This window comes from Mus musculus, chromosome 1 (genome assembly GCF_000001635.26).
Source record: "Mus musculus strain C57BL/6J chromosome 1, GRCm38.p6 C57BL/6J".
NCBI lineage: Eukaryota > Metazoa > Chordata > Mammalia > Rodentia > Muridae > Mus > Mus musculus.
In genome coordinates, this window is record NC_000067.6 from 175,740,142 (window position 1) to 175,753,817 (window position 13,676).

At 40.9% G+C, this 13,676-nt stretch overlaps 1 protein-coding gene across 4 annotated transcripts in view; it reads left to right on the forward strand.

Moving 5' to 3' along the window:
* The window catches only part of Wdr64 (WD repeat domain 64), a 117,166-nt gene that overhangs the window by 41,573 nt on the left and 61,917 nt on the right, over positions 1-13,676 (forward strand). For all 4 annotated transcript variants that reach the window (XR_373620.3, XR_003947245.1, XM_006497022.4 and 1 more), the window contains exon 9: positions 3,405-3,484. Coding sequence is in view for 2 of the 4 variants with exons in the window: in XM_006497022.4 (XP_006497085.1) it covers positions 3,405-3,484 (80 nt within the window). In the remaining 2 variants the exon portion in view is untranslated. The remainder of the gene's footprint in view (positions 1-3,404; positions 3,485-13,676) is intronic.

Consider the following 13,676-nt stretch of genomic DNA (forward strand, 5'->3'; position numbering starts at 1 on the left):
CTATTGCCACAACCCCAGAGGTAGAAAGTAAGTTTCTATTGCTGAAAACACCATACACTTCAGAAACAGGGCTCAGATGCCTCCTGAATTTGAAAGCCTTCTCACTGAGGCTTTCATGGTACCAGAAGGTGTGTGAAAGCTTGCAAAGGAGAGAAGCGATTGATATTCCTACCCAACTATGATGCCTGTGCATCACAGCAATGGCCGCCAGCATGGAACCATATCCCTAAGGATGCAGTAGTAACACACAGGCCTAGACAGTAACCAACATTTCTTTAGTTTGATTTAAGAGCCACTCGACAAGAATGAAACCAGACCCAGTACTGGAAACCTAGCCAAATACCCAGGGCTAGCAAAGTCATGGATCTTGGAGAAGAACCTACAGAGCCAATACAACTCCTAACTTCTAAATATTTTTGTCTTATAGCCAGAGGAAAGTGCAGTCCTTGCTTCTCATCTAGGGAACTTTGCTCAAATAGACAGAAGTCATTACGGGAAAACCACAACCGATTTAAAAAAAAAAAAAAAGCCACAGAGTTGTGGAGCCCAGTCTCAGTAGATGTATCCCAATAAATAACTCACAACACCTAAGGCTCAGGGACCATCAAAGAGGAGGATGCAGAAAGGTAAAGAGCCGGAGCATCAGAAAAGTTGCTGTGAGACTATGTCTCCTAGGAACGTCAAAACCCATGAGGGCTCACCAACGTGACCACCTAAACATGAGCTGAACAAGAACAACAGCAATGGGCATGTCAGAGTTGATGAGGGAAAGTCTACTAGGCCTTGCCCCTACACAAAGAACTAGAAGCAGCTAAGGAACGCTGAGATGGGTGAAATAGTCTTCCCTGGGGAAGAACACGACAATTGGTTTTCCAATATCAAATGGTCAGCACCCCCCCCCCAAAACACGCATACGAATAACACTATACAGACTGAACAAGTTACATTTAGAAATATTTACGTATATACATAAGTGTAGGTAGCAACAATTAATGTAAAAAGAGGCCATGAATTTGAAAGAGACCAAGGAGGACTGTAGGGGAGGTCTTAGAGGAAGGGGAAGGAAAGAAGAGATGATGGAATTATATTATAATCTCAAAAATAAAAGAAATAATTTTTAAAAAGACCTATTCTGCTGTCACGGGGCTCATGCTCCGGTGGGAAAGGCAGACAGTAAACAAACAATAGAAATGAAGTACTGGCATTGGTATAGCTTTCGGTGTTTTGGTGGGATGCTCAGGAGAGGCTGTTCTTAGGAGACAGTACATCAACGGAGATCTTCATGAACAGACAACTGACTATTGCAGAAATCCACACATAGAGGATCTTTTATCTCGGATCAGATGCTGACGATTTGTCAGGGAAAATATGACCGGATAGCTATTTGCTTCTAGGCAGAAAATTAATAAGAGTTTTCTGTGTGGCACAGTAGTTTGTGGTAACCTTATAAAAAGAGTTGGTTTAGTAATATTTTCACATTCTTGTTTTACTTTTTTGTTATCCCTATTTTCTATTCCATACACACACTCATGCACACACACACACACACACACACACACACACACACACACCATGTTGTAGGAAGCTTTTATACCTATGCTGCATAATGTCCACTGTCCTGGTCCTTAAAACTCACAAGATAATCTTGCAAGTTTAACTTTCCAACCAGCCGGTGCACTGTGGTGTTTGCTACAAAGAACATCTATTTCACAATAGTCAGGAGTCTTTCTATTTCACAATAGTCAGGAGTCTGTCTTCCAGATGAATCCTGGACTTCCTAATATTTACCGTCTCTCTTGGAATTTGGTGAGTGGTAATTACATCTCTGCTGATTACAGCTAGAGTCAGGAAGCAAGGAGATAAAAATACTCAGACAACCTCAGCAAACAGGGCTCCTTGATCTATCAGATGTTCCAGGAACCTCCCAGCTGTGCCCTCTTCTCTCTCTCTCGGGTCTTTCTTTCTAAATCTAGAAGCTGAAGAGATTTCTCAAGTGATGCTTGTGACCATGTTTTCCTGGACTGCCATGGCCACCAGAGAGCCATCACAATGGCACAGTTGGGTTCCTCCATTCCTAATGCAACGTGTTCTTATTTCTGCAATTTCCTATAACAAGTCTTCGGATGAAACTGTATTTATACAAATACATAATTGGTCAGCTGTTGAAATGGGAATCAGCATATCTCGTAAAAAGGCAGGAAAAGAAACTCTCAGAAAATTTTAATATCAGAAATAATGGGTGTACTGGTTATTATTTTGTACAGAGTTTTCAGAATTAGAACTATGTACTAGGAAGCCGATGAATGTGCGCAGTTAATTTTACCACCTAACATGCTGTCCTGTTGTAGCAGGAGAGGGTTGAATTCCAACCCTGTCACAGCATGGCAGCTTCCCACAGGTGAGCAAACAAACGCTCAAATTACTTTTTCCTCGTTGCCCAGCTCAGAGGCAGAGTATTATAGTGCAGAGAGCGTCTATGGCAATGCCGTTCCATGAATTTGCTAAGGAATGGGACAATGCTACTTTCTGTCCCTGCACTTAGTCTATAACTATAAGTTCAAGTTAGCCTCAGTTTTCCCATCTGTGAAAGGGAATGAAGACTTTCATAGACATCAAATCATTTAAATCAATTCTAGTAAAGTGCCTGCTTTGGTGCTTATAACTTTGAGTGCTCAGTAGACTTTCATCTCCCTTTCTTATTATCCTAAGACCTAAAGTACTAAAAAGCACTTTGAGAAGAGAATGAAAACAATCATAGCCCTAATAGTACTGATTCAAGTTTTATGTTCCCATACCTAAAGCAAGAATCAGAAAGCAATGGCCCAAGGGCAAAGTCCAGTGTGCCAGCAGCATTTGTAACACTGACAAACTAAGAATGCTTTTTAAATATTTAGTCTGTTTTCTACTGCTGTTACAAGTACCACAGATCAATCAATAACATAAGGAAAATGGGTCATTATGGCTCACAATTTTGGAAGTTTCAGTCCTTGCTGATTTGGTCCTTGCTGTTACTTTTGGGCTTGTTCTACCATGTCATGATGGCAGGGGTGGTGGGGGAGGAAGGCACATTGTGGAGCAGACTGTTCATCACCTCACAACAGTCATGAGGCAGAGCAAGAAAGAGTATTTAGGTATCCTGATCCCTCGGAATTAGGCCTCACCTGTTAGAGGCTCTACTGCCTTTCATTGCACCATTAATTTAGGGTCTTTAGCCCACATGTCTTGGGGAAATTCCCCAACTAAAACAGGGAATTAAGAGGTTTTGTACCTCCTTGAGTATTCTGCCACTACTTATCAGAGTTATTATGGCTAAATAGATTTATCAGCAATTTAGAAATGAGCCCATTAAGCAAAATCTATTTCTAAATTGCAATTAATGTTTCACATCTAATTTTGTCTCCCAGGCCTGTCAGAGAATTTGCCATGCCAAGAGGAGCCAACAGTTTCTGCTACTGCGGTAAAGCAAATGTGATCGTCACTGGAGGTAAGAGGACAGCTCACATCATAGATTGTTCTGGTTCTCTCACAGGGCTCTCTTTGTGTTTAATGGCCAGAAATCACCTTCTAGAATAATTTAAGTGTTCTGTTCCATTCACTGCAGGTATTGGATATGGAGTCATACTTTAACAAAGCCTTCCTTCAGGGCTAGTAAAGTCATGGACCTTGGAGATGAAGCTACAACCACCACTTTTCTAAACCGGCATAATTTCTCAACTACATTCTAAACATTTGTTTTTCTACCCACAGATAAGATTAGTCCTTACCCTTTGATAAGTATTAAGGAAACTTCTCTTTGCAAAAGATGGGGTCCATTGCAGAAAAACACAACCAGCCAAAAAGCAGACTTGTGGAGCCCAGTTCCAATGGATATATCTATAAAACGCTCCCATACATAAGCTCAGGGAACATTGAGGGAGAGGGTCTGGAAAGGTTGTCAGAGCCAGAGGATCAGGGAGTTTGCTGTGAGGTGCATCTCTTAGGAATGTCAGAAGCTGCACCCATAGTCTTACCAACCTGACTGCCTACACATGAACTGAACCAGGACTATAATAGACAACCAAAGTGGACAGAGTGAAAGACCATGTCTTAGTCAGGGTCTCTATTCCTTCACAAACATCATGACCAAGAAGCAAGTTAGGGAAAACGGATTTATTCAGCTTACACTTCCATATTTCTGTTCATCTCCAAAGTAAGTCAGGACTGGAACTCAAGCAGGTCAGGAAGCAGGAGCTGATGCAGAGGCCATGGAGAGATGTTACTTACTGGCTAGCTTCCCTGGCTTGCTCAGCTTGCTTTCTTATAGAACCCAGCACTACCAGTCCAGGGTTGCCACCACCCACAATGGGCCCTCCTGCCTTGATCACTAATTGAGAAAATGCCTTACAGCTGGATCTCATGGAGGCATTTCCTCAAGGGAGGCTCCTTTCTCTGTAATAACTCCAACTTGTATCGAGTTGACGCTCAACCAGCCAGTACAGACTACAAGGCCTCAATTCTACACAAAGAACTACAAGCATCTAGAGAATGCTGAGAGTGGGAGAAATAGTCTTTTCTAGGGAAGAACATATCAACTGGTTGTCCAGTGTCAAATGGCCAGCTCCCAAAACATACATATAAATAAAATTATTCAGACTGAGCAGATTATATATATGTGTGTGTGTGTGTGTGTGTGTGTGCATGTAACAACAAAAGAAAGTGAAGGGAGAAATAATATAATTTTACTATAATCTCAAAAATAAAACAAAACACCTTTCTTAGCCCAAGCATCTGTGAAAGGAATTTTCCTCTGCTTTATTATTGTGTGTCATAGTTTGCCTTTATGACTTTAACTTTTCTAGGATGTGTGTTTTTTTCTGTGTGAGACCGTGAGCTCCCCAATTTGAAAGAAATCCTAGAGTTCCTGTCTATGATCAGAAAGGTCAAGAGCCAGTTAACAGAGACAGTAGTCAGTAGACCAGTACACAGGAGAGGCCAAGGGATAGTAAGGTAGAAGGTGGGAATGGTCCTTTGCCAAGAGCAAAGGGAAGGATGGCAGCATGGGACGCTTAATGGGAAGGTGGGGGACAGTACTAATCTCTGGGCTCAGACTCCTGCTCTGTTCTACTGTGATGACAATGAGTCTGGGCTGTGGAGTCAGGCTGGGTATAAATCCACTACCAGGCTGTGCAGTGGGCAGACTACTTACCCCTTAGAGCTTCAAGCTCATCTTGAGTGGAGTTAGCGATACTACTTGCTTATAAGAAAACTGTGTGTTTTATATGGTAGTGTTTAGAATTAAGACAATGAATGGATGCCTAGAACTAATAAGTTCTCAATAAATGTTAGTGTTGGGGATCAATGAGATGACTCGGTGAATAAGGGTGCTCTGGGACAAGCCTGACCTCCTGAGTTTAATCCCAGAACCTACATGGCGGTAGGAAAGAACTGACTCCCACAAGTTGTCCTCTGACTTCCACATACATGTGCACTGTGATGCATGTACCCCTCCATATACACACTCAACAAAATTAAATAAATAAAGCGTATTTAAAAATAAGTGTCAGTCCAGTCCATTTAGAGTATATAAGCAAAATCACATTGGTAGTGATTCTGTTATGATAAAACTCCCGAAGCACCCGTGTCGCTAAGTATAAACAGCTCTACTCTTGGTGGTGGAGTGTATCACTACGGTGGGCTTTGAGGTTTCAGATGCCCAAGCCAGGCCCAGTGTCATTCTCTCTTCTTGCTGCCTGCTGATCCAGATGTAGAACTCTCAACTCCTCAAGCACTATGTCTACTTGCATGCTGCCATGCTTCCTGGCCGTGATGACAATATATACTATTTCTCTAAACTGTAAACGAGCCCCAATTAAATGTTTTCCTTTATAAGAGTTGCCATGATCATAGTGTCCCTTTACAGCAATAGAAACCCCAAGACATTATTATTATTATTCCAAGGTGAGATAATCTCTGAGAATCTAAAGCTCATATTTTCAAGTACACTCTATACTTTACATTTGAATTTATATCCTACTTTTAGCATTTCAAAAATACTTCTTTGAAATTAGCTTATGTTTCAAATACTATTTTTAAAATTTTTACCAACTATTACTGGATAGTCTATAGAAAGCTATGGCTTCAAATAGAACAAAGCTTTTTAAAAATAGAACAAGGCAACCATCACTGCAATGTTGTGAACCTTCAACCAAAAGCATGAAGAAGAGAAAGGAAGGCATGCAGAGGTCTGCAGACCAGTGTGTGGCCCTGATGTTTCCTAACACGTAATTCCTGTGCAATTCCAAGAACACGGGAGCATCTGAATCACTCATTGTCTCATTACACTGACCATTAAAGGAGACTCTGCCAAAGCCTACATCATACACAGGAACAAGGGCTAGAGCTTGGTACTTCCTATAGATGGAAAATCACATCATGATTTCTTTCAGGTATCTTTTTTTTAAAATGACTTCTTTATTTTATGTATATGAGTACACTGTAGCTGTCTTCAGACACACCAGAAGAGGGCATCGGATCCCATTACAGATGGTTGTGAGCCACCATGTGGTTGCTGGGAATTGAACTCAGGACCTCTGAAGAGCAGTCAGTGCTCTTAACCGCTGAGCTCCCACATCATGATTTCTTGACCCCTGTAACCTTTTCCTGAGTTGATAACTGTCTTTGCTTATCTTATCTTATCTTGTTGGAAATGGGTACACAGGTACAATTCCAAGCCTACACTGCAAGCCAGAAGGAAGTGGAGGGGCTCCAGGAGATGATCTGGTAGATGAAGCACTGAGCACACCATGATAATCATCATTAATCATCATTCATTAACATGACAGGTTTCCTGAATCATCCATTTAAAAGAAGGGAAGAGTTCTTTCAGCTTACACTTCCAGGAGCTTTAATCCTTTGTGATTGCACCCTGCCTATAGAGAGGCAGACCATCATGGCCAGAAAACATGGCAGAAGTGCCCTGGTTATCTTATTGTATCTAGCAAATAGAGAGAGAAGAAGGAAGGAGCCATGTTCCCCATCTCCCTTATAAAGGCCTTCCTTTAAAGACCTCATTTCCTTCCACTTGGCTCCACCTCCCAAAGCTTTCACTAGCTCTCAATAGCAGTTCAAACAGGGCTCAAGGGGGGAACATTCCAGATCCAAACTATAGCAATGTCTAAGAATCAATCTGCAATAGATCCCGCCTCATCAGGGAAGGTCTGCAATTAGATAAAAATATTAGCCTAGCATCCTAGTGAGAACAAATCCTTTAACTAAGCAGTGTTCACCTAGCTGGCCAAAGGATTCTAAACATGAAGAAGAAAGACATTCACCTTAACTACCTTTCATTGCTCACACACAAAAGAGAGCAAAACTTCATGGATATCAGTTTTCGGATTCTTTGTAAGCATAGTTTTGTAATCAATCCCAAGGGAAAATGTTTTGTGAAAGTTCTGGGAATGACTTTACTGTTTGTAGATACGGGCATTCAAGGGTAGATTACCCTTAGTGTTGATCATAGTACGAACTCCTCAAGTTCAGCTTAGAAATACTATAAATTATGGGGTTTTGAGCTCTCATGAAGGCAATCAAATGTCGAACAGCATGACCCACAAGCTGCTAGTACTTTCCAGCATGCTCGGGTTACCTAATTCCCACAGATGTGGAGGCTCTATTGGTAGAAAACACAAACATTCCCTCCCTGGGACAATACTCTTGTTGATTAGTGACTCAGCCGTGTGCCTCTGAACCGCATTTGCTGCTGCTGACTACGAAGGCACAAGTACTGTTCTGCTCAGCACAGTTGCCTCTGCAAGTGTGCTAGGATCTCTGATGAAGTTGGTAAAAACAGGAGCTCTTCAGGAAACAAACAAACAGCATGCAAAACAAACAAATGCCCTCCAAGACTGGGTACTTACAAACAACAACAACAAAATGAATAAATAAATAAGTAAAAATTAAGTTTCTAAGCATTATTTGTTGATCAACACATGTTTTTAAAATTCAATATTGTTTTCATTTATCATTTCAAGAATTAGGCACCCCGTTTGGAATGTTCTGAACATAAAAAACCCTGGGCTCCCACCTCTGATAACTCAAGAGCACTGTGTACATTCTTTTCATGTTATATTCAAGTATCTTTATGCAACTGTTAATGATGAGGAGCTCTGGTCCATCAGACTGTGTTAGGAACATCAGATTGTGTTCCTAACCTTCACAAATTCAAAATCTAATAATTGAAATAAGACAAGTCTAGACAGCACTAATACAAGGCAGAGCCTGAGTCAACGGAATGCAAGATATAATTGAAGCATTGAGTATCTTGAGAGCTCCATATCATGTGGCCTCACATAACCTTTCCGTTCATTCTGTATGGCACCACACATACTGTATGAGGACTCAGTTAGCATCCACACAAGCAGTAGGCCTGCTCTGGAGGTAGAGAAGGGAAGACTGTTTCCTCCACAGTGCACACAGGCAAAACCCTGGTCAAGAGGCTGTTGTGAAAAGAATCAACTGTGTTCTAGTATGATCAATGAGCAACTGTTACTCTTCACTATGCACAATCTGTTGAACTGTCATAGTTACTAAAGACTCTATTAGAAATTGCAAATTCTCAGTAACTGTAAACAACTCTTCCCCCGGAGTAATACTTTTGTTGACTAGTGACTCAGCCTAGAGCTTTGCTTCATATCCTTATACACTGACTGGGACTCAAGCAAAAATCCCCTGTATTCTTCCTTGTGTGATACACTGTTGGGTGGTGGGCTGTGCACAGACAGCCTGGTTCCCGGTCCAGCAAAGGTCTGGAACCTTAGTGACCCAGTGGGTGGTGATTTTAGCCTGCATGGGACAGAAGGTTCCTGGCTCCTGTCACAGATTCAGCCTCCCACAGCCCCCCCCCCCCCAAAAAAAACCACAGAGAGGTATGTGGCCATCAGTCCTGTAAGAGCAGCACCAAGCCCTCCCACATGCAAATAAGGTTTCCCCAAAGCTCTCAGACCAAATCAATGAGAAGAACCTGTTGTCAGACCCTTTCCCACCCCCAAACTGTATATAAGAATCCTATCTGGAAGGATTAGAGGCGGTGTGAGAACTATTCCATCTTGTCTGAGCCTTCTGTCCTAAGAGCTGTAACACTTGGGAAGTGGCACATGCCTATAATCCCAGCACTTGGGAGGCAGAGGCAGGTGGATTTCTGAGTTCGAGGCCAGCCTCGAGTGAGTTCCAGGACAGCCAGGGATATACAGAGAAACCGTGTCTCGAAAAACCAATAAATAAATAAATAAATAAATAAATAAATAAATAAAATAAATAAAAAAAGAAAAAAGAAAAAAAAAAAAGAAAGAAAAGAAAAGAGGTCTGCTCTCCCTAAGTGCCACCTGAAGCTGCACTCCTCACTGACTAGTCGGCCTTTTATCGGCCCAGCCCCACCTGACTCAGTGCAGGGCTTCATTCCCTGGAAGGCATAGTAGAGATGGCGGTAGAGCCAACTGCAGCAGCAGAATTGCTGGAAGCGACTTCCCCTCCCTGCCCTCACTTACTTCCCTTCCCTGGAACTCTTGTGCCAGGCCGGGCCAGAGAGATCTCTGTTGAAAGCCTCTGGTACACAGGCCCACAATACACAAGCCACAGACTTTCTTCCACGGAGAGCCACACCTCCCCCGGCAGTAGTAACACCTACTTCAGGAATGCTGCAGTTGATGTTAGGAATACTTGTGAACCTGAGGGGCAAATCTTGGAACATGCCTAGTAATATCATACTTCTTAGCTGTTGCTGGCGAAAAGCAACGAGGGTGATATAATACTGTGTTATTGGAATTATTGCTTTGAAGCATGTAACTGAACCCCCCCCCCCCCAAGGCTTCCTCATTGCTATAACATTGTGAGTTTGCTCTCTACCCTTTCTGAAGTGACCTTGCCTTCCCAGAGCTAAAAATGGAGCAGGACAAAATCTTGAAAGATTATCATTTTATACATGAGGAAATGGAGGCCCCCACAAAGAAAATAATTTGCCAAAAGCCATGCCGCTAGTCAGCTTGAAGAGTTAAGGTTGAGTCAACTATCTTTGCCCTCAGCCTGGTTTTCTCCTTTCTGGACCACTGTGATGCTGCACACCAGGGTGCTCTCCCACACTGTCCTCTGTGATCTGAGCCAGCTCATTTCATCTAAAGTGATGCTCTGGGACTAAGTGACGACAACAGAGATGAGTTTGCTAAAAGAAAGAAAAGCCTGTCTTTGATGAGTAGCTTTGTTTAAATCATTGCTTAGGAAAAGGGAGAGAGAGAAAAAAAAAGAGAATGAATTAAATAAAAAATAACACAGGGAGGGAAAAAAATAACACAACAGGTAATCAACTACTTATGAACCATAATTTATGATATAAATAGAAAAAGTAATAAATTATATTTGATATAAATATTTGATTATTCATATTTGAATTTGTCTATGAATACTTTATCTCTAAATATTTCTCACTTGCCTTGTGGCTATATTAGATTGTAAACACTTCAAATCAAGAATCATACTTCACATATCTGTGTGAAGCTTCTCCCACTGCCTCCCCAACATTATACAAACCAGGGACTTAAAACAGTCAGGATCTGTTCAGTTAGACATGTATACGCTCATTTATTCTCACAAAACAACTGTGGCATATGCTAATTGCACTAGTAGAGCAAGACCTTTGGAGAGCTAATAAATGATACATTAAATTTCATTCACATTAAAACTTACTTAACAAGCAGAAATCATGCACGAGTTGTTTGTCAAGCATCACCACGAGTGACTGACCCAAAGCTCATCATATGAACAACAAACAGCCACAAACACAAGATTAGTGCTGCTGAAGGCTCAGGCCCAGAGAACATGGGAATAAAACTTCTTCACTCCATCAGGGATCAGGAAGGGAGACCAGAGGGAGCACTAGAGAGGAAATGCCACACCTCAGTTTAAAAGCACATGGCTTGTTTTTCCTAAAAAGTAGATCTTGGGTCACATGGCTCATTAGGTAAAGACACTTGCCCCCAAACTTGCCAAACCCGAGTTCAACCCTGGGATGCACATAATAGAAGGAGAGGACCAATTCTTACAAGTTGTCCTTTGACCTCAACACCTGAACCATAGAACACAAATGATCTCCACCCCACCTACATACATGTGCACACAAAATAAATAAGTAAAAATATTATCATTTTAAAGTAGATTTGGGGGAAGAATAATATCTAGAATTTATGTATCCTCAAGATCCAGAAATTTTTCATGTAGGTAGAACTTTTTCAATAAAGATTGATTCTTGCTCTTAACACTTAAATTTAAGAATTTCCTGCTTGAGGATGGCCTTGTCGGTCATCAATGGGAGGAACAGCCCTTGAACTTGTGAAGGCTCTATGCCCCAGTGTAGGGGAATGCCAGGGCCAGGAAGTGAGAGTGGGTTGGTTGGTGAGCAGGGGGAGGGGGATGCGATAAAGGGTTTTCAGAGGGGAAACCAGGAAAGGGGATAACATTTGAAATGTAAATAAAGAAAATATCTAATAAAAAGAATTTCCTGCTTATCTACCTTCTAATACTGTGTTGCTGAACTAATAAGATTGAGCCGTCATAACAAAATATGATGGATTATGTAGCTTAAACAACAAAATTTTATTATCTTTTAGTTCTGGAGGCGTTTGATCCAAGATCAAAGTATCAACATGGTCACCTCTCCTAATAAGGGCCATCTCCGTGGTGTATATATATATAAGTGGCCTCCTCATGTGGTAGGGAGATGAGGTGAAAGCTGCCTTGTTCCTCTTCTTATGAAGACCTCATCTTTATGACCTCATTTAAAGCTAGCCTCCTCCCCAGATATCCCCAAATTGATAGTTATGGTGTCAACATAGATTTTGAGAGGGCACAATTTGGTCCATAGCAAATAAGAACCATCTGAGTCTTGTTTTTTCAACCTTCTTCCCATGCTACTTCAAGATCTAAGTACCCAGATGAAAACAGTTGACCTTCACAAAGGAACTAGATGAACTGACAAAGGTTCCATTTTGAGTCCAATGCATGTTCTTCTGACCACCATCCTTTGGCACCTAACACTTAACCTCCAAGCTGGAACTTCTCATGGCAACCAAGAAATATCTCAATAACTATTAATGAGCTTTTACTATGTGTTACCTGGTAGGATAGCAATCTAAGCCAGAAGAGCATGCTGTCTCAAAGAGGAGTCTACCAGATTATTCATTATAAAAAAATAATAACTAATGATTATGTAGTGGGATGGCACATTGACATGACGCTCAGTTCTTTTGTAAAGTATGGAGGTATTCTAGCACATTCTTGAAGAATTGGGTTAGGAGAGAATGAAAAGGGTAGAGAAAACACTAGAATTCTTTTTCTTGGGGTCCAACAAAACAGTTGGAATCTCTTACATTTGGCTAACCTATGAATATCTAGGTACCAACTCACCCAGTTTTCTCCCATATATAGCTGGCTTATTCAGCATGGGTATGTCTGCTTAAACAAAAAGTATCTAGCCTTTATAGGCAAGTCAGTCCTGTGGGTGGCCAAATGCATGCTAGCAGATAAAGTAAAATAGATAAGTTGAATTTTAGGATTTATATATAATTATCCTTTGGTTGTGAGAGCCTGACTAGAACAAGATAGAAAGGAGAGAATGGTACCGAAAGGTTCTCCTCTGAATTCCTCAAGCACCCTGAGGCAGGTGTGTACCTGCACTATGAAAACCCTCAAGCACACACTTATGGGTGACACACACATGCATGTGGAAACTGGCTAGTTTTGCTCCACATGCAAGATCTGGACACCTAACTGGATTCCTTGCAGTTGGGTTGTCAGGTACTAACTTTCAGTGAATAAACACCAGAGTTCAGATTATATATAACTAAGAAGAAAGATATTTTCATTGCCAGTGTCATATTATTTTGGAATTTACTTGTTTTAAGTGGCCTTTATTATGTGCACAAATGCATAGCTATAACTTATTTATATTTTTAAGAAGAGTAAATTGTGTAATGATTTCTAAAATATAGATTTTTTTGAGATATTGGATTTTCTATTTCACAAATAACTCATTAAATATCATCCTGGAAGCTGAATCATAAAAGTATTATGGAATTTCAAGACAATATTCTTGAAGTAGTATGATCTAGCATCCTTATATTGCAAGAATTCCTAAGGATTGGATGATTTAAAGTATTAAATTATTCAGTTTAGTGATTTAGATTTGATGCATTCAGTATAATATAACAGAAAGTGGGATGAAGGAGTTGGGGGATGATGGCTTCATGTAAGGGCACATGCTACAGAAGCCGAGGGAACTGAGTTTGCTTGTCAGCATCCATGTGTTATTTTAGCTGCATCCAAGCTGCTTATAGTTTAAATCACAGCATCCACATGCTGGTCAGACCACAAAGCTACTGGCCTTGTGTTGTGGTAGGAGCATTTGGAAAGCAACTTGGCAGTGCATTTTAAAGTCATAAACATGATCTAACATAATGTTTCTACTTCTGGAAACTTACTGTTAGCAACTAATGTAAGAAACAAATGTGAACACGCAGATGAGCTGTTTGTTGTGGTTGTGGTTGTTGTTGTTGGTTTATTATAGCATTACTGAATAAAGTAAAAGGGAAAAATCCAGAACCAGAGAATTATACATCATAGATGATGGCTGAGATTATGAACTATCAAGGGAA